We start from the raw sequence: 27,712 nt of genomic DNA on the forward strand, positions 1-27,712 counted from the left end.
AAGGCAGTACTCAAATATATTCTTGCCAGTGAAAAACAAAAAAAAAAAAAATTATATTCTAACACTCACACACAGCAAGCAAATCACACATAACATGCCTACAGGCAAATGGTAATGCAAGTCTTCCACAAGCAGTACTCTGCAGGGTCAAGAATGGAGGACATCATGCATATGTAGTATAAACCAGATGTATACAGTGGACAGGGGATAACAAACACATGTATTGGGATGTGTGCTTTTGTTTGGTAGAGGCTTGACTCAATGAAGATATATTTAAGATGGGGTGAAAGAGGGAGAATGCATCTCCAACAATAATTATCCTAAAACTACATTGGATTAGAAATACTTTTTAACCACTTAACTCATGATGGGCACAGAATCGGTTTATTTTTTCCTTCCCTTTGGTCCTCCAACTGCACCCAAAAAACTGCAATCTTGTAGCAGCCTGCTCTTTACTTTATACATCTAACACTAAGTACATGCCCTAGTTCTTAAAAGACTAGTGTGACCGGGTCATTTACACTCCATGAAGGAAGGTCAATAACCCCCTGTTTAGGCTAGATAAGGGTGGTAGGGTGGAAAGAGATATTTTAAACTGACGAAATCATATGGTCAAAGGTCAATACCTAAAAAAGCACTACCTACACTGAAGAAATTCACAATTAGTTCTTTGTTTGCAATGCCCATTTTCTCTTCAAAGGTCATGCATTAAAAAGGACACTGGGAGATGGGTGCATGTTTACGTATGACAGAAAAAGTGATGCTGCAATTTTCTGTAGGGACGTTAAAATCTTTAGCTTTCAAAGGAAAGGCTGCACACCTAATTCAAAGCTGTCAAACCATGGATACTTGCTACTGTACTCAACTTTCTGCACAATGTTAAAAGGATTAAGTGCAGATGCTGATTTTAAAAAACCATCAGAAATCATATGCCACTCAAAAAGGAGACAGTTCTTATTGGAAGGTTTGGACTTCTTACAATGGCAGTACAACACGAAATATAGCATCCTGCTTGATTCATTCATAAGAATCCAGTATTTAGTTTTTATAAAAAAAATAAATAAAAATTTTGAATTGCAAGACCTCTATAGTGATATATAAATATGCATCTTTCAATGGATCATGTCCTAATCACTACAAGGCCTGGGGAAGGGTTTTTTTTTTTTTTGGCAACTCGCCTCTGAATATTAAAACATTCAGTTTTCACCCAATACACAGTTCTAGTCCATGAAGCAGAGAATTAAAAAAATACAACCCATTCCCTTTGAGGAGCTGCATGCCCTTCTCCAACATGAGGTGACAGCACAACTCTTCCCCATTTAACCTCAAGCGATAATTATAGCTTGCTGTCAAAGTAGATGGCCTATCTCCTTTTTCAGGATGGGGTTGCCACAAAGCGTTCACAGCTCAGCAAAGACCAAAAGACCCTTGTAAGGCAAGAAGTGCCATCGGTAGCACAAACAGACAAAAGGGTTGTCAGCTTTTATTATTTTTTTTTAGGCATAATTTGAAGCAGATATTCAACTCTAACACACACTTTGCCAAGAACGGCAAACCGTAAAAAGCCTACAGCCAAAAAAGTAATCGGCTAGTTCCCCAATTTTTGATAGATATGTCCTAGGTAAACCACATCAACCAAGTTCTTTACAAACTAAAAGACAATCTATGGATAAACATGGCAAGCTACACTTTCACTTGATTATAAAAATAAATGCATGATGGGGAAGATTCAGAACACCAAGAGGTCTCAATAGGCCACTAAACATTGTCTCATGAAGATGGGGAAATCTCAGATATGCAGCATAAGTTTATATTTTTCCATCTTTTTTTTTTTTTTTAACATACTTTAAACAAAGGAGGGGAAAAAATACCCCTTTGCTCTAACATTTACAAACATTCCTAAAGCAGGAGCTCAGACATGAAGTGCAAAATAAGCAAACCCCCAACACTAACCCAATAAGGTTGTAAAGCAAGGCCGGAAATTTTTTGTCCCAATACGGGCACAATGACCTTCATATAGAATATGAAATTCCAACCAAATATACAAATACAAACCACATTGTGCAATAGTCTGTGTGCAACATACACCCCCCCCCACACAATTTTTGCCTTTTTGGTTTAATTACTTTCAATATTTAACAAAAATTTTAATGTAAACATGTCTAGAATACTTCCAATCAACACCCCCCCCCACCCTTTTTAATTTGTTTAATTCTATACCTACTTTTTAAATCTTCCCAACAAAAAAAAAAAAAAAAGTGTTTAAGTGGAGCAGGAGACTATATTCATAGAATATGGAAAGACATAAAAAGTGCCGACAGCGTTTGGGTCCAAGAACTATATAGTATACAACTACCCTGCCACCCAACCACATGCTCCCTTGACAAAAGCTTATAAAAAATTACCTACATTACCCCCAAAACATTCAAGTGCTTCTGTCCACTTTCAGTTCAAGTGAGAGCAAAAAAATAAAAGGAAAAAAAAGTTCTTGAACCTCTGTCACATAATCTTTTAGTTACAGGGCAACCAAGTTGGGTACGAATGATTGCAGGAGGCTACATAGTAGTTGCTGAAGTTTAAGTCTCTCACGTAGGGAGCTGGCTGGTAATAGCATGTAACACTCGATGCATCGGGTATTGCATTTTGCTCTGCCAGGACACGGACCGCAATAAGGGAAATCAAATGAAGAGTTTGCCGCCTCTCGTGTCCCATGAGGCACACTGTGCTCTCATTGACCACCCTGCGAAGGATCATCAGATAATCATATTTACTTTTTTCCTCACCAACAAAATGACTGTGGAGGTAAGACTCCAGTTTGTGCTGCTGCTCCACAATATCAGGGAAGTCTATGAAAAACCTTGAGCACATGTACCTCTCCAAAGCTTTGATTTCATCCTCATCTGCAGGTTTGAAATCTCTAACCAGCAGATTGCAATACTTAAGAAGCCCACCTCCCCGAATTTCTTCTGGATTCTTTGTAGTTATGAGCTTATTTTTCAAGTGGTGCAAAGCAACATCAAAGTCACCATACACGCTTTCTCCGACAACAGTTGGATGGAAGTGCTCAGACATGGGATTCTGTGAGCAGTCATAGTAAAACAGCAAGGAGTCAAGAACAATTTGAAAAGAATCTACACTGAACTCAAACTGACGTCTGATTGAGTCAACAAACTTCAGTTCTACATTTCTACCATTGTTGTTTGAAAGAGAAATCAAACTCCATCGGTCCTGCTCAGTGTAAACTTTTACCAGTTTCTGAACATAGGCCTCTTTCAGAGTCATGGGGGTAATCTTTTCCTTATTAACCCCTTCTGGCAAAAAATCCAAGAGTGTCTCCAAAACAACATCCTTGATCAGCTGGAATATTGCCTCACTCTGAAGATCCACTCGAAATATTAGATCCAAGTCCTTGTAACTCCAGCCATTGTCCGGCACCAAAACATGGCTTGCAGTGGAGCCATTTAAACGGATATCCTTAACTTGAACACCTTGCTCCCCAAGTCTGTTTCGGACAATTTGGATGATATCTCTCAGTCTCACCTCTAACGTTGGGAAGTTACCTCGACCGTGAACAGGAACAGCCTCTGTAAGGACCTCATTCAAACGGCTCACTTGATCCCAGGTCAGCACACTGCAGGATTTGCATGCTACACTTGTAACTTCTGCCATTTTTTTCTGGAAGTGCAAGGGTTTTGTAGCTTTTCAGGATTTAAGTGAGCTAGAGAAAACAACAAAAACACAACAAAAGAGAACAAAAGTGAAAAACTGGTCACATCTTGTCCACAGACATACAGGTCATGATGTTCTGACCACTGCAACAATAGGTTTAATGCTTTTTCATCAGAATGCACTAGACTATCGATTTACTTCATGCACTCCAGGGACATGCGACACCCTGGTATCCATTCAGTTTCAGCTGGATTTAAAGCCCCCTCTTGTGCCACATGAATGGAGGAATTCCCCCTTTGTTGCCCGTTAGGAACCGGTAAGAAATCTCAGGACAATTCAACCCTTCATGAACCAGATTTTTCCAATCCAGGGTCGTTTTAGGGGCAGAGCCTGGGATAAATGCAGGGCAACCACTAATTGTGCGGAGACACAAATCAATAAAACCACGTCCCGGGTTCAAACATACACCAACAAAACTCACGAGATCAACTCAATGTAAAGTCTCTGGTTAAAAAAAGTTTGAGCTCAATAAGGAAAAAACAGAAGAGGTAGATGAGAACATTAAACCGTCATTAAGGTATCCCGGCCCGGAAACGAGACACGGACTATCGGGACTGACACCACCACCGCACCTCGCAGTCAACGAGGTCATAAAGTCGACAACAAATGGCTGCCGCTGGCCCGACTAAATCTACACCGACCTCGCATGCACGCCATAAATTACACAGTAATGCAATAAAAGTATGTCACTCAGCATACTGTAAATACAAGTAGCGGAGACCAGACTTTATTCACCTTTGATAACTCGTTTCGACAAAGTTCAGAAACTCCTATCGCTGTCCGTAATGTCAATGCTTTGCTTGATTGGGTTTGTTGCAGACTACAGAGTTATGTCCCCCCTAATCAAATGAAAGGCGCCCTATTAAAAACAAACTCTTGAGCAGCAGTGTGGCGCAGCAATATTCGGTTACCCGACTTAAGTTAATATTCCATGTGAACTTCAAATTTCCTTTCCAAATAAACGACAAATACGTAATGTACATCAATAAAACAGAACACACTTTTTGCACTGAGCCTACTGTTATTTATCGAAAACATATGGATGACGGACTCCAGTGCACTGCGAGCAGCTTACAATAAACACTATTCAAAACTTGTTCGACATAAACTACGGAGCCAACCATAAGCGAGGAGTCCGTACGGTCAATACGGGGCAAATCTCAACATACCGACTCACAATGACACATTTAAAGGTTATCAGAAATTAACTTTTACTTGCATGCACACGAAGTAGCCAAGTAACTTACTGCGCGTCTGTACCTTCTTCACGGCTACATGTTAATCGGGCACTTTCACAAAAGTCGGCGCACGTGGTGGCAAGCATCGCGTCCAAATACAAGATAGGCAAAATATTTACCCGATGCTCCCACAGAAGCAAATACAACCATCGAGTCGGCTCGTCCGAAGCGGCAACGCACACTGAGATTCTAGAAAGTTTCACGAACCGCAGCTATCACTCACTGCTCCAAACACTCAGGACTTCTCCACGACAGAGAGAAACGTAATGTACCTTGTAGAATTTTAAAGAGCGTCTTCCAGAATAAGGCATTCAAAACTGTAACATTATCGGAGAATACGTTTTTTAAAAAAAAAAAAGATATCCAGAAGTGAACACAGCCGCTCTTAACTCTGCTCGTTACTGTGATGCAAGCTCCGCCGAACTCCACCTTAAATGCCTAATGACTCCCTCTGCGATAACCTTCCACCACCCCGCACTAGGATCTCTTATTTAACATACTCAACCCTCAGCAACGATTGATTGCCTTTGATCTGTTTACCACTCCACCCCTTGTCTCCTAATTTGAATTCAATGAAATCGGCAAGAGCCTTTCATTAGCGCACTCTTAATAAAACCAGAACTTTCTCGTGAGGTAGGGAAACATCCGTGCTGCAGCGTATTAATGCGCATTGACCAGGCACAGCATCGAACATCTGTTGCACGGCAACGGGACGCTCACTCACAATTCAAATTTACAGCGCCGTCAGAAAGACAGAGCACAGCATAGCTACTATGCAGCCCTACTATACAGCGGTTCAGCATCGTTACTCGGAGTCTATCTGCCGTACGTTCCATCCGTTCCGGGGGATTAGGAGGGTTCAATCGAGTTTAGAGAGTGTAGCAGAATAGTAGCAGATGAACTGAACTTGAAACCCAAAGGTCACATACAGTACTTATTTTTCATTTTGACCACTACTTAATTCTGCAATTGAACCTGGATAGACTGTTAAAACAAAAAAAATATATAAAGAAAAAACTTTTAAAGTTTATTTACTGAGTTCTGAGATGATATTAATCAAAAGTATTGACAGATAATATAATATATAAATAATTAATAATAATTTGATAGATAATACTTTATCTGTCTCAAGGGGAAATTTGTCTTTCCACAGAAGCTCAAGAAATATCCATCCCTCCATTTTCCAACCCATTGAATCCAAACACAGGGGTCTGCTGGAGGCAATCCCAGCCAACACAGGAACCAATCCCAGACAGGGCACCAACCCACCACAAGACACACACACCAAGCACAATTTAAAATCACCAATTCACCATGTCTTTGGACTGTGGGAGGAAACCGAAACACCCGGAGGAAACCCACACAGACACGGGGAGAAAATGCAAACTCCATGCAGGGAGGACCCGGGTCACGAACCCGGGTCTCCTAACTGCGAGGCAGCAGCACTACCACTGCACCACCGTGCCACCCTCAAGCAATATTTTATCTAATAATAACACTCCCCACAATCACACTCATGAATTACCAAAATAAAGGAAGTACTAGGGTGTTGTACTGTGTTAGCCATTATGAATGTACTGTAGTGAGAAGTCAAGTAAAATGACACCCTTTATTAGCTCACTAAAAAGATTACAATATGCAGCCTTTCAAGGCAACTCAGCCCCCTTCTTCAGACAAGATGTAATATGTATGTTCTGACTTGGCTAATGATTAGAAAGCCGTATTGATTGTCATTGGTACAAAGGAGGCCCCGTAGTGTTTCTTGACACAATTCTGTTGAATAATTTGTTGGCTACATGTCCTCAATACTAGTGTGTTGGAAAGGGGATGTGCAGGCATTGTTAATGACCATAAGTTTTGTCTTTATTCTCTTCTTCGCATACCCCAGGCTCCAGCCCAAATTGGTAAGGGGTGTGATGGTCAAGGGGCCATCCATCATACCACCTACACTTCAGAACAGGTGATCCAGCAGAAGTTAAGCATATTTGTCTCTGGCCAATTCTTGGATGGGAAACCAAACAGAAAAAAATATCCTTTGGCTTTGTCCATTATTGCCTCCTAATCATCCTTTGTCTCTAATTGGCTATCTCCCTTAACCCTACACCATACTGTATAATAGCTAATGTGTGGTGAGTGCACTGGGGCAGGAATAGCTGCCCTTCACATCATCGAGGAGGATGCTGCACATTGGTGGTGGTTATAGTGGTTCCCTTACTATCTATGTAAAGTGCTTTGAGTAGCTAGAAAAGTGCTATATAATATAAATGTAATTAATTAATTAATTACTTTGTTGGGGCATGTTATCCAACAAGTTATACTAATGGGCTTTTTTGGGGGGCCCTGGTAAAGGAACCCCTGGAGCCCAGTCTGCCTCTACTACTACCTAAAGCAGATCAAGAGTGCATTCCTTAACTGAGCCTGCCCTTTTAATTAGCTTGTTGATTTCATGGGCATCTCTTGAAGTGATGTTACCAGTCCAGCAAACCACAGTGTTGGCCAAAACAGAGTCATAGAATAAGTGAAGGATATATAAAGATGCATTATATAGGACCTGGAAGTGGTACAGAGATGCAAGCACTTAGGGCTCCTTATATAAAAAGTAAATTGGACTAATCTGAAAACACAGTGGTGCTGTATAAGAAGGGAAGACTGTACTTGCTAAGGAAACTCATGTCTTTTGATGCGTGCAGCAGTCTACTGGAAATGTTCTATCAGTCTCTAGTAGCCAGTGTGGTCTTCCACGCTGTGGTCTCCTGGGGAAGCAACCTCAGCACAAAAGAAGCACAATGCCTGAATAAACTAATCAAGAAATCTCTATCACAGGGCAAACAATGGACACACAGGAAGCTGTAGTATAAAAGAGGATGTTGGCAGATTTGGATGCCACCATGAAAAATACCAACTGCACTCCCTCCAGAATCACTGTCTCAGAGCACTTTTAGCCACAGGCTCATTGTGTGCTAAGGAGCGCCTCTGGGGGTCTTTTCTGCTATCAGACATTTCAATGCTTCCTCCTGGGACACTTGTTAAGTTTATTTTCAAATGTCTGAACAATATTTATTAATTTTTTTTATTTACATATTGATTGATTGATTCATTGGCTCTTATTTGTCCTGTTTATGTTTCTACTGCTGTATGCATGTGAATTTCCCCTTGGAATTAATAATGTTTATCTAATCTAATCAAATCTAATCTAACAAAGCAGATATATAGTAAAATTGAAATGTATCATACTGTATATTGTACAAGTTTTTGAAGGAAAATAGATGCACTGAGTGATGCAACAATGTCATTAGCTCATGCTGAACAACAGTACACACAACTCAGCAAGGTTTATAGGCAATTTGATTGATTTTAGCTTTTTCAAAAACTAGAAGTTAAATCATTTAGCATTTCATTTTTTTTCACTTATTCACAGGTGTAAAGTTCAAGAAAATATTAATTAAAAGTTTCATACCCTCACTTTGACCATTCTTTCGGTGGTCAAGCCATGGCTCCTTAAGGGTGGTTTACACACATACACACATAATGTGGTCCTGTGAATTATACAGTAGTTATGTGCTGGGAGGCCTGCGTAGTAGTGAAACAGGACAAACTTTAAAAATCAATAAACAACAGATATTGCTAGCTAAGCGGAGGCAAGGTACCCTGACTCGAATGGAGGCTGGTACGTGAGTGAGGAGGGCCCTGCCTCGCTCTCCAGTCCTGACGTCACGCTTTCCCCTCCCCTCAACCCGCAGCCTCTGTCTCAGATTAGCGACAGTATATCACTCCTGCAAGTGAACTATGATTCTTAGAGAGAAGTTTCAAATTCAACTGGAATGTTCAAGCAAATTATAGAAAAAAATCCCGATTTAAATCCGTTAAGTAGTTCTCTCATTCACTAGCTAAGTGGAGGTATAATACACGCCCCGAGGCTGGTGCATGAGTGAGGAGGGTCCTGTCCCCTTCTCCTTGGCCTACTGTGTCTCTCTCGGATTTGCGCGAATAAATTGGTGCCTCAAGTGAACAATGATACTTAGTGCGATGAGGGAAGTCGCAAAATCAACCGGAATGTTCAAGCAAATTATAGAAAAAACGCAATCTAAATCCATTAAGTAGTTCTCTTGTGAAAGCGGACAGACAGACAGACGTTGGATTTTATATATACAGTATAGAGATTAATGCAGTAACAGGTTTGAGACACATGCTGCATAGGCTATCCCTCCTCTAGACTTGAATTTTGGGGACTGCAGCACCCATCCAAAGGATGAAGCTTTAATACAGGTGGCCAATACCTCCATGGCTAGGCTGGGAAGTATGGCTTAAGAGTACTTACAACAGAGCTGACTGTCTCCTGGATAAAATACATGCAAAAATAACAGCTTTTGGTATATTCAATTATTCATCAATTCTAAATATTAAATAATATTGCATTTTAATTAGAAGTCTTTACTATAGTTACTAGATTCTACTATACATATTAGTACTGTCACTCACCTAAAGCTTTGGGGCCATATCTGCTGTGGCATAGTGGCTAAGGCCTTGGACTTTAAACCCAGCAGTAGTGGGTACAAATCCTGCTACTAACGCTGTGTGACCATGAGCAAGTCACCTCACCTGCCTGTATTCCAACTGGAGGAACAAAAGAAACGAAATCAATTGCATCTCAGAAATTTTAAGTTGCTTTGAATAAAGCCAAATATGTAACTTAGGGGATGGGAGTTGGTGCAAAAGTAGGAGGTAAAATAGAAAATCATGTAATCAATGAACATAAAAGGACAAAAATGGATTCTATTAAGTGCACTTCTTCAAAAGCAGCCCAATATGTTGGTGTGTACTTTTGTTAGGTCCCTTTCCTTCCTAACTTGTGCAGTGACTTTTGAGATTATTGTTTTGCTTAGTGCCCCGTTGTTTAGGATAAGGAAACAGTTTAGTGCACACTGTAAATGTAAAACCGTTTGTTGATTGCATGTTATTCTCAATCACTCTAATGAATTGGAGCCCCAGTACTGAGCCCGTGGGACCCCACCACTGATATCACTTTACTCAAAAAAATCTCCTCTCCCTATAATCCATCATTTCCTGTGTTTAATTTATTTGTTCCGTCATCGGCATTCATATCTGTGTTTGATTCCAAGCCATATGTGAAAAAGAAAACTTTTGAAAATATCATGTTTCATCAAAAGACAAAAACAAATGAAACATAAAAGAAGCTTGAGATGCTATTAAAAAACCAAAAAAGAAGAATATACATTCTAGTACACCATGTATACAGTGTCTATAAAAGTACTGATCCCCTCAGAATTTTTCACATTTTCTTGTTATGCAGCATTGAATCACAGAGGATTTAATTTGGCTTTTTTTGAATAGTGAATTAACATTTGAAATAATCCAGAACTGAAAGTGTTAAAAACAACAGAACATTGAAAAAAGAGGGGCTTACTAACATGAGGTGTGAAAGCTGTAAGAATCAAAAAGTATCTGGAAGTCAGCATAATATGCCATATTGGTCCCTTTTTCTGAGAGCCATGGGGGCATACGTCACAGTATCCCCCCCCAAGTCCCTGTGCATTTTGACATAAGAGTCACTTGTGCATGGTGTTTGGCCACTTGGTCAGGGTCATCCAAGATGTCATTTTGAGTATTATTAGGTGGAGTGGTGGCTCTGAGGCTAGGGATCTGCACTGGCAATTGGAAGGTTGCCGATTTGAATCCCGTAAATGCCAAAAGGGACTCTGCTCTGTTGGGCCCTTGAGCAAGGCCCTTAACCTGAATTGCTGAGCGCTTTGAGTAGTGAGAAAAGCGCTATATACAGGTAAATGCACAGAATTAATTAATTAACCCCCAATGGATAGTCTTCTGCAGCAATGCTGTTAACTGGAGTTTATTTTTTCCTTTCCTCTTTTACTAAGGAAATGGAAATTTGCTGTATATTGATATGCTTTTATTATAATTAACTATGTACTGTATATGTATGTTTATATACACATAGGGTTTGTTTTGTGCTACTACATTAGTTATGGTTACAAATCTGTGTAGGAACAATGACATTCTAGTCAGTAAAGCACACTTTAGTAGAATAAAGTTAATTGACTTACATATAAATCCCTTACATATTAATCTCTAAGGCTCCTTAAGGGTGAAAATATCTAAACCACTGGTCATTTTCAAACCCTGATTAAGAAGTTTTATGTAATGAACACTGCACCCAAGTAGCAGCCATAATGGCTTATCCCTAGCATCCTTAGGCACCTGTATGTTTGAGGGCTTAAATCTTTAAACTATATAAATATAATGTGTTAAGACTTGCGTATCTTTGTTCTATTAGCAAAGTGTCAGTAACCTGAGAGGTGCCTCTGGTAGCCCTCTTGTTTAAACATCCATCCATCCATCTATCCATTATCCAACCCGCTATATCCGAATTACAGGGTCAGGGAGGTCTGCTGGAGCCAATATCAGCCAACACAGGGCGCAAGGCAGGAAACAAACCCCAGACAGGGCGCCGGCCCACTGCAGCAATACTAACTCACTTAACAAATTTACAGTAGATGTACCACTTTCACCAGCTCAGATATTTCTGTCCCTAAAGCCTTATAATTAGGTTCATGGTGGATTCTGATCCAGATCTGGTACTTTGAGTGAGTGGGCAAATACAGTATTATACCTTTTCCTATCTGGAGGTTTTACATTTTGCCTTTCATAGATTTAAATCCCTTTCCTAAAATGCAGTAATATCAAGAGATCTAAAAGTCAGCATGCCTACATGAATGTGTCCTGCATCTTTTGAGAGATACTTTTTGTTGTCGTACTATTGTGGCAATTCCATGCAAGCTCTTGGTGCCTGTACTCAGTGAAATGCCCTACCAAAGAAAACATTTAGCTGATTATCGTTACCTCTGCTTAATGTCTTACACATTCTACAATGTATGCCAAACAGGCACAGTAGGTAGTGCTGCTTCCTCACAGATCCTGTATCTTGGATTTGAAATCCCAACTCATTTGCTGTCTTTGCGAAGTTTGCACGTCCCCCACTATGTGTCTGCAGGTGCTTTCTTCCCACATCTCAGAAGATGTCCTTGTTAAGGTTTACTGACACCATGTGAGTGGGTGTGTGGGTATGTGTGTGAGTGGGCCCTGTGATGGACTCTGCCTTGCACTTAGTTCTGCCATCAGAGGCCCCCCAACCCTAAACTGGATGATGTCAGTCTTGAGGATGTTATGTTAAGATTCACATACTCACATTTTCAGGTTGTTGTACAAGTGATTACTCCACACTGAGTTGCTATGCCATGCAATATGTAGAGGACTACATCCTACTGTACTTCAGCAAAACAAAGCCAGCTAGACCATTGAACTCTAATTAAATATTGTTCATAATAAATATTTTTCTAAATATTATATACCAATAAAATGCATCATCACAAGGCCCTTTATCTAGAATACAAGACTGCATTACAATGACAATGCATCTTTAAAGGTTCTCTTTACAACATGTGCTCACAATGATGATATTTTTTCTGAGAAAACTCTAATGCTGGAACCCTTACTGTACTTGCTGTTGATGATGGGAATGGTCTAAGCTGGCTAAAGGTTGCTTCTCTCTTTAACGCCACTGCTCTTGTAAACTAAACAAACCAATTATCACATGCTAGTGAAATTCAAATTCTGTGAACACCCTAAAAATAAAATTTGAATTGAAAATAAAGAATGAAATTAGTTGGGCCCACAGCATTACTGGTTAATGGTTTTTTAACGTCAGTGCTGTCTATTTTAAATATCTTCAAGAATATTTCTGTATTCTTATAATTAAAGTTAGGGCAAGAATATACTGCATATCCTGTTAGCACTTTCAGTGTATTTGGAATACATTATGAAAATAATCTATATGCAGTATTGTCAATGCTTTGCATTATTATTGGAGCAGTCTAATTTGCTCTTTGTGCTGAATGGTCAAATCATTAGAATTTTACTTGAACAGATGGATGAATCAAAAGTACAGAATTTGACTTTTTTAAAATTTTGGGGTGAATGGCAGTGCATTTTGGTTTGTGTCTAGAAACACAAATAAATGTTCAGAAGCAGAAACTCGCATATTATGGTGACTCTGACCCATTTCTCATCTTTTTATCTGTAATTTTGACACTCATTATTCATCACTCATTTGTGTGTCTTGTGGGTTTAAATAAAGCATTTTGGGGTATTTGAGTGGCTGACACATTTATTGTCATTTGTATTACCCACTAAGAGACTGTCTTACTATGGCAATACACAGTATGTGTATCAGAGCACTCTGTCTCCATTTCAAGAATGTATGAAACTGGGGCCTGTCCTTATCAGTATCAGGTGTAAGGCAGGAGCCAACGCTAGATGGGATCCCATTCCTGTGAAAGGCAAGCACACACACAGTGTATACATAAAAAAGGAGCCTCCGGAGAACAGGTGACAGGGTCATTGGCCCCCGAGGGTCATCGATGGAAGAGGTGAGTGAAGGCTAGCTCATCTGGTCTGATCCCACAGAAGAGCTACTGTAGCACAAACTGCTAAAAAACCTAATGATGACGATGAGTGAAAGGCGTTAGGATACACAGTGCTTAGCAGATTGCTGTGTTTAGGATGACATAGTGGCAAACTGGTCCGAGAGCCTATGCTTACCTCCAAAAGCAACTATAATGTGCATATGAACATCAGAACTCGACCATGGAGCAATGGACGAAGGTTGCCTGATCTGACAAATCACATTTTCGTATAGATCATATGGACAGCCAGGTGTGTGCACATTATTTACCTGGGAAAGAGATGGCAACAGAATGCACTATGGGAAGATGACAAGCCAGCGAGGCAGCGTGATGCTCTGCTGGGAAACCTTGGACCCTGGCATTCATGTGGTGTTACTTTGACGCATACCACCTACACAAGACTGTTGCAGAACAAATACACCCCTTTGTGAAAAAAGATATTCCCTGATGGCAGTGGCCTCTTTCAACAGGATAATGCCCCCTGCTATACTGCAAAAATAGTTCACGAATGTTGTGAAAAACATGATGAAGGGTTTAATGTTTTGGCCTAGTCTCCAAATTCCCAAGATCTCAACCAGATTGTGCATCTGTGGGATGTGCTGGAAAAACAAGTCAGATCCATGGAGGCTGCACTTCACAACTTGCTGGACTTGAAGGATCTGCTTTTAACATCTTGGTGACAGATACCACGGGACACTTTTAGATGTCTTGCAGAGTTTGTGCTGCACATCCCCTGTCTGACACACTAGTATTTTAGCCAATGTCTTATTCAGCAGAAGTGTTTCAAGGAATGCTACTGATGCTCTTTTATACCTATGGTAGTACACCTTTATAATACCTCGCTGTCAATATGCCTGCTTTTTTTCCTTTAGCCAAGTCAGATGTTTTCTTTCTTTTTTGTAATTCTGGTGTGTATGTGTTTATTATGGTCTTTATTTATTTAATAAGCTTCTGTAAAAAGCCAGATTTCACCCTTAGGATAAGTAAAACAATATCTATCTATCTATAGTGCTAAGAGTTGTCTGTCACGCAAAACCTTGCGAACCACTGAGCCTTAAACCTTGATCTTGGTCTTATTTGAAAGCTTATGATGTGACATACATAACACAAGCCATGCACTGGAGTAGCAGGCAACCTCAGCCATGTAATTGGACTTTGGGTTCTCTTTACGTCAAATGGTAGTGTGGCCATACACTGTGGCTGACTGGAAAAGAACAGTGATGCAAGAATGTGACATTGTTGCTAGGAAAAGAATCATGGCAACATCTGCTAGAGTGAAGCAGCTTGCAGAAGCTGATAGGAAGAAGATCAATGACAGCTGGGCCTGCCATTGCATGCAACCTGTTGGTACTCATAAATTACTGTGGCTGGATTTGCTGAGTGTGAGGCAAATTATAGAAGCAGATTGTATAACAGAAATAAGAAGAATGACATCTCCAGCCTCTGTAGACTTGTTGGGTTCACATCATTCCTACGGCAAACTTCATAGGCAAAAAGATCAAGAAGGTGACATTGCTTCTCAACGTGAAGCAAATTGCAGAAGCTGATTATGTGATAGGAAGAAGAACAATGCCAGGTCTGGCATCTGCTGCCTTCTCAAGCACATGTGGCGCAGTAACCTGCTGGTACTTGTGCACTGTTGGGGCTGGACCTCAGTCTTAGGAGGACTGAGCAATTTCAGAATTTTAGAGATGCCCAGAAGTTAAAAGATTCAATAAGATTTATGTAAGTAACAATTCTGTTTTAAATCTTTCATTCATCCATTTACTGAATACAGTAGAAGCCAGAGTCCAAATTGGTAGCATTCAATATAAACCAAGCCTAGGATAGGGTGCCAGCCCAATGTAGGACACATTCCTCATATATTCACTCAAGCTAGTACAGAACCCCCTAACCTGAATGTATTTGGGGCGAGTAAGGAAACAATAGTTTCTGAAGCAGCCTTACAAGAACTCAAAGAGAATGTTCAAACTCCACACAGACATCGGGAGAACAAAATCCACTGAGACTGTGCCTAGGCTGGGAACTGTGACACACTAATCACGGGTCCCTCATGAAGTTATTGTGTAATATTAGTAATTCTTGTTTCTTTAATTACCTCTTTTGTGATAATACTAGGGGTCTTAGCCCCCTGCTTGCTTCGCTTGCCCACCCTCTCCCCCCAACCTGGGGCACGCTACTCTCCAGCCACTTTGCGTCTCTGCCGCTCGCATTGCGAAGTGGTGGGGGGGATGAACGCACACTAAGGAGATGGGGTCTGATCAGCTGCTGTCTTGCTGCTGCTGCTGCCGAGCTGAGTGTTCTGCTTGTCGTGCTGCGCATCTATCATTTAAAAGCCTGTACAGCGGCTGTCCTTTTGTCTCACTGCCTTGTCTCGCGGGATGTCAAATTGTCTTCCGAGATGATCAAGTATCGTCTCCTTCCAAGCCTTCCAAGATTTCGTTTTATAATAGAGAGATATATTCTGATTGTTTTTGAATTTGAATTTGACAGTCTGTATGATGTTTTCAGCTCATCTTCTAAGATGTGTGATACATTGTATAAGATGTCATAGAGTACATGGGTTAGCTGCCATCCTGGCTCAGATGGATTCTTACCCGGCCGGGTGGAAGGACGGAGTGAGACTGCTTCCTGGGGTCAAGTGTTCCCCTGGCACAATAGGTGGCAGCATCTTTCTGGTGGATCTCCCACCTACACACCCACAGCACTACATGGAAGTTGTAGTCCCAGTGGGCAACCCTGCTGGGTTTCTTGGGAGCTGTTAGGGGGAGATCCAGAGAGGAGAATTTCTAAATTTTAAGGAGGTTCTGCCTGACCCGGAAGTATTCCTAGGTACAATGTAGTAACACAAAATATACTCCTGAGTCTGATATAAAGGAAGCTACTCTGCTTCACCCAGGTGAGCTGGAGTCAGGGATGGAGAAAAGACAAAACTCGCAGTGAAGTCTGGGGGAGAGAAAGAACAAGAAAAAGGAATTGTATTGTGGCTGTGTGAACCTTGTAGTGAGGAACCTGTAAGAAGTATTTCATTGAAATAACATTAATTAATCTGAATTTAGAATCTATCTTTGCGGTTGTGTTTGGAGTTTGAGGTTCTGTGATGACCCCAACAGGCCACAAAGAGTTCTATAGCACTAACATAAAAACTTCAATAAACACTCATGCTTGCTTGTCATTGACCCTGGAACTTAATAAAGTTAGTAATAGACATTTTTTCTTAGATTTTAATTTTTATAAATTTACTATAAAGTATATTGTCTACATAGCCTACTTAGTCAGGGTTAGTGGTTAGCAGAACGCATTGTGTCCCAACATTCTGCAGATGTGACATTAAAACACAAATTGCTGGTTCTGCTGCATTCAAATCCTGGTCTGATCACTGTTTGAGTTGGGTTTGGAATTTGAGAGCAGCACATTGTGCCACATTTTGTGAAAAGTTTTGTTTTTCGAAACAATATGGATACGATTCAAAAAAGGAGACTAACTTAAGCAAGAAGGACCAATAGTTCCCAAATTTCTCCTTCTACTTCTAACTTGAACTAATGCCCAGTGGTGAGGTCTCAAAATTTCAGGACTGTTTCTGCTTTATGGTTGCTGTCACTTCAGCAGTGCTGGCCGAGGCCTGGGAAGTTCAGGGCTGCTTGTGTACAGTAAGTTGTGGGGTGGGGATGATTTACATATCATATGGCTGACAAATGGTTGGAGGGAATCCAGTTGTAACTTTCTGCAAAGATAAAGGAGGATTTATCTGTTCAGCATAATCATGTGTTTGAAGTCTGATAAAATGCATGCAGATACTGCATAATGAAATGTTTAATGAAACTGTGCCTGACATTTCTTCTGGACTTCATCTGGAACTAAGTGACTGCTACAAAAATAATAGTAATAATAATAATATGAATGCACTGAATTAAAAACTAGAAGGAATGCAGTTATCTGCCGAGTTTAAGACAAGATTAATTAACAGGAGGTCATGTAAGTTTAAACTCAGTGAAGGAATGGTTTACTAGTTTATTGAGATAATCACTTGGTCACCAGCCCTATGCTGATAAATGTGTAAAACAAATAATTGCAACATGATAAAAATATCAGATTATTCTAGCTCTAAGAGTCCACAGATGTGGCTGCTCTCAAGCTACAGGCCAAAAATAAACACGTTCAATAAACAGGATTCATTTTGGTGTAGTTGTATGTAAGCAACATTGATGGGGAAACATCACAAGTAACACAAAACACTCAAGTTCTTTACAGCAATCCACCCATTTGGTCCACTGGATTCCCGGGTCAGTGTTGAGTTCTCTGCTGCTTTTTTCCCATACAGTGGTTTATTACGAATTGTTGCACTTTCAGATTGTCCTTAAGAAATGACTATCCATCCAACCATCCATTATCCAACCCGCTATATCCTAACTACAGGGTCACGGGGGTCTGCTGGAGCCAATCCCAGCCAACACAGGGTGCAAGGCAGGAAACAAACCCTGGGCAGTGCAGCAGCCCACCGCAGAGAAATGACTATGATTAGGAAAACCTTTGTGAGATGGTATGCATAATGAAGGCAGTTTGGACCCTTTGGTTTCCTTGCAATCTTGGAAGGTCATATAATGTACAGTATCTTCATGCTCCATGGCTTATTTTTGGACTATAGGTCTCAGACTGGTGTGTGTAGCTTTGTAGTAGCACACATGAAAAATGTCACACAACTTTAAGTTAACTTTTCTAAATAAGTAAGCTTTATTTGTATCTTTATAATCTAAAATGGTTTTTCATATCACTCCTATGCTGATGACATTCAGTTTGTTATTTGTTTTACTCCTGTTATATTTCTCCCTGCTTCACTGATATCTCAGTATGGACAACTGGACACCAGCACCTCCTGCTCATCCTTTTCAAGGATTCATTCTCCTCTATACTGTGATGCAATTAAAATGAAGGGTCCTAAAGCTAGTGAAATCAGGATATACTTTGAATGACATCTTAACTATTATGCCATTGTCTCACTCTACAATCTGTCATATCATCTGTGCAGCTTTTAGTGGTCACATCTTAGTGATGTTATTGCAGCTCCATCAAATTGTTTCAGCTCACTCAAAACACAACTGGCCTTTTTCCTTTCATAACTTAACCATAGTTATAACCTCCCTCCATTGACTATTACTTGTAGACTATATCAGACTAAAAATCCCAGTGATGACCTTTTTAGAAGAGTTTACCCTTTGTTCCTCTAGAGCCTAATCCCCCTTACTAGCCCTCCTCTATTCTGTTTCTCTTCTTGTTATCTTGATGTGGCAGTTGGTACCAAGGCATTCTTCTACCTTTGAAAATGTCATCTGAGATACCAAGATGATTGGAATCAGTGGATGGAAAGCTTCTTTCATCAGATTGGATGGCCCAGCACAGTCTTTACTATAGAATGCCCAGTTAGCTAGTTGCCAAAATTTCCAGCGCTATGTCTGACTTTGTTTTTGACTTTCTGTCTTAAAAATGAGTGTTGACCACCCAGAGGTTTATTTTCTCCAGACATGCTGCAGATTGAGGTTTTTGTTCTCCTCTTCCCTGTTGTCAACTGGCCATAGTTCAATGAACAATTAATGAAAATATATTGTAGGTTTCCATTGATGTTAAACGGTTTCTACTTTGTTTTTTGTGTGCTTAAACAAATGTGTCTTTATGTGTGCTAATTCTGTTTTTACTATAAAGGATTTTGGCAGCCTTTCCAGCATCTCTGTGTACGACTTAATCTTTCTACCTTTTTCTCTATCTCTCTAATCACTCCTACCACTTTCTTTTATGTGGACTCGTTCTCTGGACACTTATTACTACTTTTTATTACTTGGATATGGATTTTTACACGCCAAGACTCATCTATTCAGGTAGTCAACCTCAAGCACCTAGAACAAAGGCCCACACTGGTTTGGTTCCCTATTTACCTGACGAGGTACGAAGGTGATATCGTGGCAGCAGAGCCGGAGCTAATCTAAAGGCTAAGCGACTAACGAGAAAGTGGCGTTTCAAGCCTTTGGTGCCTTCTGTGATCTTGGGAAATGTGAACTCACTACCAAATAACATCGACAAATTGGCTGTGCTGGTGAAAAATGTCAGGACCTACAGAGAATGCAGTTTGTTGTGTATTGTGAAATTCCCCTTGGGATTAATAAAGTATCTATCTATCTATCTATCTATCTATCTATCTATCTATCTATCTATCTATCTATCTATCTATCTATCTATCTATCTATCTATCTATCTATCTAAAGTTCATACTTTTATTGGAGAACTTGTCACAGCAATGGTTTCCTGCACTCAGTGAAGAGCAATACACAAAAATAAACTGAATTAAATATATGGCATCATTTAACAATGCCATCTCTGAACAGCAGGAAATCTGCCTGCCAATTCAGTAGTGGAGCAACTTATCTATCACAACTGGAATGGCTGAAGCTGTCCATTATCAAAAGGTAAAGAAGAGGCACCTCTCCAAGGACTATCTTTGTCTCAGTGTCCTGACACTAACACCTCCATTGTGTACTATTTGTGATTATCACTGTCCTGACAACATTTACTACATGGAGTACATTTTGAATTTCTTTCTTTCCACTAGTGGCTTAATTTGTACATTTTATAATTTTAATTTTTTTCTCTGACTTACCTACATTTGGTATTTTATTAAGAAGCTTCCTTTAAGCATAACTGCAATTGACAGCCTTTGATTGCAGGGCTTGTATTTGTCTTCATTTGGATGAAGGTACCTGCTAAGCATACGAAAGTAACTTTAAACTGTGCCAGTAATTTTGCAGGCCTCCTTGCTAACCAAGTCTTTTATTGTTCTTAAATAAACAGTGCATGCATTGCTTTTGTAAAGATTACTTAAAAGTAGCTTTTCAAGTGAAATGAGAACCTTCTGAATACCCAGCCAGAGGTATCATAACAGGACTGCATGAAAGTAAAGTGATATGATGGGGAAACTGAGTTATCATCACGCTGAAAAATAGCTACAGCAGTCATGTAATGCTTTTGCTCATGAGAACTGTTCCTGAAATGATGCTACACTCAGGCAGACAATCTAATTGATTGTTCAGATATCTTCCTCCCCAACAGTAGGTAGAACCCCATTCTTGACAATTTGCTGATGATGTGCATGAAGCCCCAGCCCCAAAATTGTAAAAGCCCCGTTTGAGTGCCTGGATACTGTCTAATGATCAATTTGATGCATTATTTTGAGAATGATCATATCTCTGCTGCCTCCTGCAACAGTAGTCTTGTTCTGTAGATGTACCTCAGGCTCTCTTAAGTTCTTGTCCCTTGTGGTTACCAATGTGCTCTAATTACTACTAAGTGAATAAGCATTTTCCTTTAGAATAAGATGAACCCTATAAATTTGTATTTCATGCAATTAGAAATTAATCGAGACAGTGTAATGCTAAAATCAAGGTGGCACTATTTTTTTGTTTTATTGTATACAAAAGTTGGGTTAAAGGGAAATGATTAGATTAACTGAAAAAGGTTACATTCATCAAAATAACAAAGTAATACTCAGTACAGCTACATGTAAAGTTTACTTCAGAAAAATCTTCATAACCTAGTGGGCTCCCTGAAGCTTTGAATTCTGAATGTACTGACTTGAGTTTGTTGAGTGCAACTTTGGTTAAAAAAAGAGTTTCTTTTGTTAAGACACAGTTGTGAATACTTAGATAGCATCCTAGAAACACTGGACAAAAGGCAAGACCCTGCTGTCCATTTCATGGCCCACACAGACACACAAAGCCAGGTCAGAATCAACATTTAACCAAAACTGCATATGTTTGGAAATGAAACCCACAGAGACATCAGGAGAACTCCACAGAGATGCAGGAAATGCCCAAACCTCAATGAAATGTTATTGGCTGTTATAAAATATCTGGAAAATGTTGCAATGTGTTCTTTTCAGTGTTTAGTTCTAAGGGCTTTTTTTCACTATGAGGAGTAAGGAGTATATTAGGTAAACTGATTTGAATTTTCTATTAAATACAATGAAATTATATTTTTTAATATGTTCTCATTTATTGTCTTTTAACATATTCTCAATTTTCATGGTGTAGGAGAACTGCAAAGTGTTGCATGTGGGATGGATATTTAAATGAGAATTTCACTGTACTCTGTTCACACATGAAAATAGTCCTGCTACCACAATGACTTGACGCAGGATTCAAACCCCAAATGCTGGATCCGTGAGGCCGCAGCATTAGTCACTGCCTGCAATGGGATGCCTCCTAAGTGAATTACACTGCTGACATAAGGACTTCCTAATTTTTGATATATATGGTACTCTGTGGACATACAGTATGCCAAGACAGAGTATTTAGTATCATTTTAAAAAACTTTAAAGAAAACAACCAAACGTATTCTGTAAACATATCTGATAATAGAATGCATTGTGATGTCCAGAGCTCAAGTTAGTGGCGTTCCTGAAGGGGAGTTCTGGCCAAAATGAGGCCTTTATGAAATTACTGTCATAGCTGTATGATGACTGTTAGATGAACTGCTAGTTTAAAATTGATCTGGTGTGGATGTGGGTGTGTGAGTATCTTGAAATGGAGTGGCACTCCATCAAGATTTGCTTTCTGCATTGCCCAAAGTGTTGCCAGAATGAAACCTGACTTCCTCTTGCACTACAGTTTGATTAAGTAGGTTGAATGATGGATAGATGAACAGATGGGAGGATGGAGTGACTGAACTCAGTGTTTAATCACTTTTGTGCTGACACATTGCATGTTGGGACGCCAGGCACAAAAAACAAGCTAGCTCTCGGCAGCCTCCACTAGCTGCACTTTTGAGTTGAAACTCAACGATCGTATGACCGGAAGGAACGTTTATGCCTGGGCCTGGAACCACTTCTGGGGTCACTAATGGTGCCCTTGGTTTTTGCCTTGGGGTGAGGAGTGCCCTTGGAACTCCAGGGGCCATCCTCCTAGTTTTCTCACCCCAGCTGCCCCACTTGTCCTTGTGAACCCCAGGTTCTTTTAAATGTGACTGGTGCCCCATGGATACCTGTCCATTATAATACATAGCAGGGATCATGCATGGCATCACTAGGCTCCCTCACAACATATATATTTCACATAAAGGTTAAATATGACTGAACCAATGCTAAAATGGTTCTTTGACTTCAGTCCAGTATTGTGGCACACCACCATTACCTCCACTAGATTATTTCAGATCTCCTCAGTATGCTCCCATGTAAGGCATTTTCACTTTGAACCAGTCACGGTTTTCAGCTATCATATAGAGGTGTAAATCGCACTACCTGAACTGCGGCTCACACGTAAAGCATGAGATCTTTTGACAGCCTCTAAATGTGCCTCTCTTGATAAATACTTTTAATTTGTGGTTCATCTATGAGGCTCAAACCACAGCTTTTATATTTTCTCTCATCTCTAAAATCTGCTTTTCTTGAATTGAAGTCTTTTATAACTGACCTGCTCATGTGCTGTGCTTTTCATGAACTCTCACTGTAACACACAGTTGATGTCTGTGTTCATTTGATTCAATGTGTCGCTTTCCCCTCAGTATTTGAACATTTCTCTTTGATTTACCGTGAGCTTTATTTATCTTGAAAACTACTTTTACTTTGTATTGTGTTCTAGTGTGTATTCTAAAATACTAACACATGGATCTGTCTGAAAAACATACCATATAAAATAAAGGATGATTGATGGATTGGCTTCCTTTCCTCCCCTCCTTTTGTAAATATTGACAATTTGAATCATTCTAGCTTTATGTGTTGGCCCCTACACTTGCTATAAGAGAACTCAGCACCACCGGGTAAAAGCATGGATGCTGTACTAACCGTGGCAATATTTTTTCTAATATTTCGATCACCAGAGGATAAGCTCCCAGAAATAAACTGGCCTCCTTACTTCAAAGAACAGCTATCTTATTAACTTTAACTGCATGTCTGTGAAGTTAAGAGGCTCAACATTAGTTGATGGGTGCCAGCAGTAAAAAGTTATTATAAAGTGCAGAACAGGGCAGTTTTGAAGGGAGAGAAACCTCTGTGAGAACAACAGAAGAGCACTGGTGGGTAAGAACTTATATGATCATTAACTGGTAACACTGGGCCAATGGAAGTATGCTGAAAGACTGGGAGATGGCCACATTCAGGCCCTCTTGCCATTTGAGAGCAGGGGCATGTGCTGTGTTCCAGAGAGTAGGACGAGTGTTAGAAGGCAGACACTAGAACATGATCACTTTATAGACAATGCGCCTGTAAAGACTAGAGCCGTAACAGTGGGCCAAGAGACATGAAAATATACTGCCACTATTTTGTATTATTGTTGCATAATAGTGTGATGTATTTTGTATGGTTGTGTATTCATACATACATACATACATCACTGCAGATGAATTCTGAAGCTGTTTTGTCACAAAGTATACACGACACAAAGAGAGCCAACCACTCCCACTACGGTGATGGCTATTACTGCTTTGAAACAATAATCAGCAAAGTGAACTGTTAAGTTTAGTCTCAAACTTCACAACATTAATTTTACCACTGTAATTGGCTTCTGTTTTTCTTTGCTCTACATTTGCTGATTCTGCTTTAAATACTGTATGGAGCACTTCTACTAGAAATGGTGTAATCTTTCTCTGTCCTGGGGAGCTTGGCACAATCTAATCTAATCTATTAATTAGTGTCATTTATTAATTAATTCCTCCCTATGTGAACAAGGACTCAGCAATAAAAATGGTTCACTCTGCTACCATCACTATAATGCTGAATCATTCCAACATTGAAAGGATGGTGACTTCACCCAGTGGAATTTTGGAAGGACCAACAACAAACTTCTATCAGTATGTGCCATGATCTATTCATTGATTCAACAATTTGGTGTGATGTCTGCAAGTCGAATTGGGTTTGATAGTGTGTCAGGAGAAAAGGCAAAAGCCAAAAAAAGGATAGATACCTGGAGATCTTAAAGAATAAGCATCAAAGCCAAAACAAGAAAATAATTGTGGTTAGAAAAAGAGCAAAAAAGTCATTACCAGAGATTGCTTAGCAAAAAGAGTTTAAAGAGCGATTCAAAATGGAGTCCACAGATCCACAGCTTGGATAAGGAAGTGATTCCCTGGAGAGCTTTTTAGTTTAGGACATGCCTCTAACAATGAGCGTATTTCTCCTAATGACAGGATCTCCAAAATAATGGTGAGCATTAAAGTAAAATGCAGAACGAAACAGTTCAAAAAAGTTTAACTTTCAGAATGAAGGAGAAATGCCACAAATGGATGTCAGAATCAGACTGGAAAAAAAATGAAACAACAGATTAACAGAATTAACACAGAAAAAAATGCATAAAAAATCAGAAACAGGAGCACAATTCAAACAGCTGCTTTATTTAAATATTAAGTGCCGTAAAATGTAAGCCTATGACACAACTGGGCAGATCTGACCACATTCTGATAAACCTGACTGCCATGTGTAAGCCATTATTAGATGCAATTAGATGGCAATAGGTCTCTTATCATGATCTATCTCTTATATAGTTCCTTTCATATCTGTCTCTTAATCTACTTCAAGCCTACTTAATATAGTTTAGGTTAATGCAGCTATGTTAGTTTATTCTTATCTAATCTGTGTGCATATTGCTGCAAATGTGCAATACTGCCAATACCAACATATGTAGTGCTTGTAGTTTATTAGAAACTTATTTTGATAACTGTCACATAAACTCTTCATTATATTATTAGTTTTTTCTTTATGATTTTTCCTGCTCAGCATGCTCATTTGCCTTGAAGAATGGCTTCTTTTATCCTTACACCTACTGCGTTCAAGAAAACCTTACAAAATAATTAATGGGTCTCCATTCAGAAATTCCTATTGCAGACTAAGTAATTTTTTTTTAACTTTCATTGTTATCATGTTTGTCCAGTATGCAAATCCACACCATTGCCAACTTTTGCACAGACTTCCTGTTTCTACAATGGAAGACCATGTTCCAGTTAAAAAGTTCCCACCTCAGCAGTGCCAGTTGGTGCATCCAGCCCAGGTGGCACTCAGTACTCTGCTAGTATTGTATATACTAAATATAATTGTACAGTATATACTGTATGCAACACATATAAACTGCAAAGTTCCTATGATCCTCAATTGTCCTGGGAGAATATTGTGTACTTTCAGCCATGTTACTCTCCAGCTCCTAGGGGAGACCATAAAAAGCCTTTGCAAGCAATACTGTATAATGGAGTGCCCTCTGGGAGTATTCTTTTGACTGCATTAACTGTCATGACATGCAAAGCTTCACTGTCTTTTATAGGGACTTACTGGGCCCTGCCCATATCTAGGACACCCTCTAGATCTATCTATCTATCTATCTATCTATCTATCTATCTATCTATCTATCTATCTATCTATCTATCTATCTATCTATCTATCTATCTATCTATCTATCTATCTATCTATCAACCAGCTTATACACACACAGACCCCAAAAGTATACTGTATTTCTATAACTTGCTGGTTTTTTCCAGCACACTTTTTGTGCTTTCTTATTTTCCTGCTGAAGCACACTGTGTGCTATGGTTTACCTTTTGACTAAATGAGTAAAATACAGTTTCATGGTGAGACTCAGATGTTTTTAATAAAGTGTGAGCACAGCATTTGCATTCATTCATTAATATTCTGAACTTATTTTTAAGGAGTTCATGAAGTTAGAGTTTTTCACAGCTACATGGGGTATGAGACAGCAACCCAGCATGGAAGGGATGGCAGTGCATCATATCAGCAATGAATATAAAATGGACACACATACACATGAACATGTTTCTGAACTTGGAGGAAACCAGATGTGCCCAGGAGAATATGCAAATTCAGGTTCAAGAAGTAGTTCTATGTTTCTTCTAAGGTCTCAATCTAAGACTTACAGCACTTGTAGCCTCCAAAAAAGACACCAACAAGTCTTGTGTAGCCTGTTGTCCTGTCCAAAGTTGGTCCCTGTCTTGCGCTTAATTCTGCCATGGTGGGCACCAGCTCCCTACACCCTGACTATATAAGTGGGTTAAATAATGGATGGATGAATGATTCCTCATACACATTATAAAAACTTTTTAATTCTTCTTATTATATTAACAGAAGCCAGAGTCGGGTCCCAGCTGCAGTAGGCATAACCAAGAGCATGCCCTGAATCCCCTGAAGAGCACACACGTGGATTTTCATGAGAACACGTGACCTAAACATATAACAATGGGCAGAGTGACAAATGCAGATGACCTAAAATAAAAATGACAGCACATGCAAACTCTGTAGTGGGCCCAAGTGACACCTGCCAAATGGCCTCTTAATGTATACAAAGCGAGAAAAAACAATGTCCATATATGAAATGTACTAAATGATAAGAGAAAATCAAGTGCCTGTAAGTTTGTGTTGTTCTTCCCGCAGCTCTACAGCTTCCATAACAGTCCTGAGCCGCAGACGTTTATAGCTACAAAGTAAGTTAATCAGCCAAACTGAACAGTTAATCAACAAAGAAAAAGCAAAGTTGCAAAGCACCCAGCCTGCAGCAGTAAGCACACAAATATGTTTTCTGTTGAAGCGAAGATCAACAGAACACTAAAATAGGCAGTTTCGAACACTGAGAGATGAATCTTGGCAACATTAAAAGTGGCAGCTCATTATGCTCAGGTACCGTGCTGCTTTCGAGACAAGGGCTTCGCATTCTTAAACAGTGAGTATGCAGAAATTCACTTACCCTTTACTTCCAAAGCTGCAGGGCCGTGTCATATCATTCCTGCAGACTAAACTTCTGGCTGGTGCACTCTGTGTGGCTGGTCATACCCTTCCGTCCTCAGGACTGAGTGTATCCTCCCCTTACTGGGAGACGCTTGACATGAAATCCTGGGCTGAGCAGATCCAGGCTTGGCAGTCTAGTTTGTGACTCACTCTGAAAATCTCTCAGTCGGTCTCCCTCTCGCTCCCTCTGTCGTTTCCTCTCACTCAGGAATGACAGATGACCAGAGTGCTATGTAAAGGACCTTCACGCTGCTTCAGCTAAAGCCTATATATGGTGAAGCGTTTCCAGAGCTGCGGGGTGCCAGCTCAACATTTCAGTCTCTGCTGTCTCTCTGTGCATCTCCAGGTGCTGCAGTGTGTGTCAACTGCAATTTATTTTTCACGTTTATTGCTTATTTCTTTTACATTTTTACATAATGTCTTATACAGCGTAATGATATTTATTAATGTGTATACTACAGTTACACAGACACGATGCTCTAACCAGT

General features: G+C 39.8%; 1 protein-coding gene across 6 annotated transcripts; it reads right to left on the bottom strand.

The window, feature by feature from the left end:
• Positions 1-1,823: 1,823 nt before the first annotated feature.
• tent5c (terminal nucleotidyltransferase 5C) lies at positions 1,824-27,416 on the bottom strand. 6 transcript variants are annotated; one of them, XM_039743734.1, is made up of 3 exons: positions 27,184-27,416; positions 24,485-24,738; positions 1,824-3,718 (listed from the first exon to the last, which is right to left on the bottom strand). In XM_039743734.1, exon 3 carries the CDS (start codon positions 3,667-3,669, stop codon positions 2,512-2,514), a length of 1,158 nt encoding a protein of 385 aa, XP_039599668.1. In that variant the 5' UTR covers positions 3,670-3,718; positions 24,485-24,738; positions 27,184-27,416; the 3' UTR covers positions 1,824-2,511. The 6 variants fall into 6 exon arrangements, with proteins under 6 accessions (XP_039599668.1, XP_039599666.1, XP_039599669.1 ...); XM_039743732.1 differs by lacking the exon at positions 24,485-24,738; XM_039743735.1 differs by lacking the exons at positions 24,485-24,738; positions 27,184-27,416 and adding an exon at positions 9,447-9,547.
• Positions 27,417-27,712: the final 296 nt, after the last annotated feature.

Source organism: Polypterus senegalus, chromosome 2 (genome assembly GCF_016835505.1).
Source record: "Polypterus senegalus isolate Bchr_013 chromosome 2, ASM1683550v1, whole genome shotgun sequence".
Classification (NCBI taxonomy): domain Eukaryota; kingdom Metazoa; phylum Chordata; class Cladistia; order Polypteriformes; family Polypteridae; genus Polypterus; species Polypterus senegalus.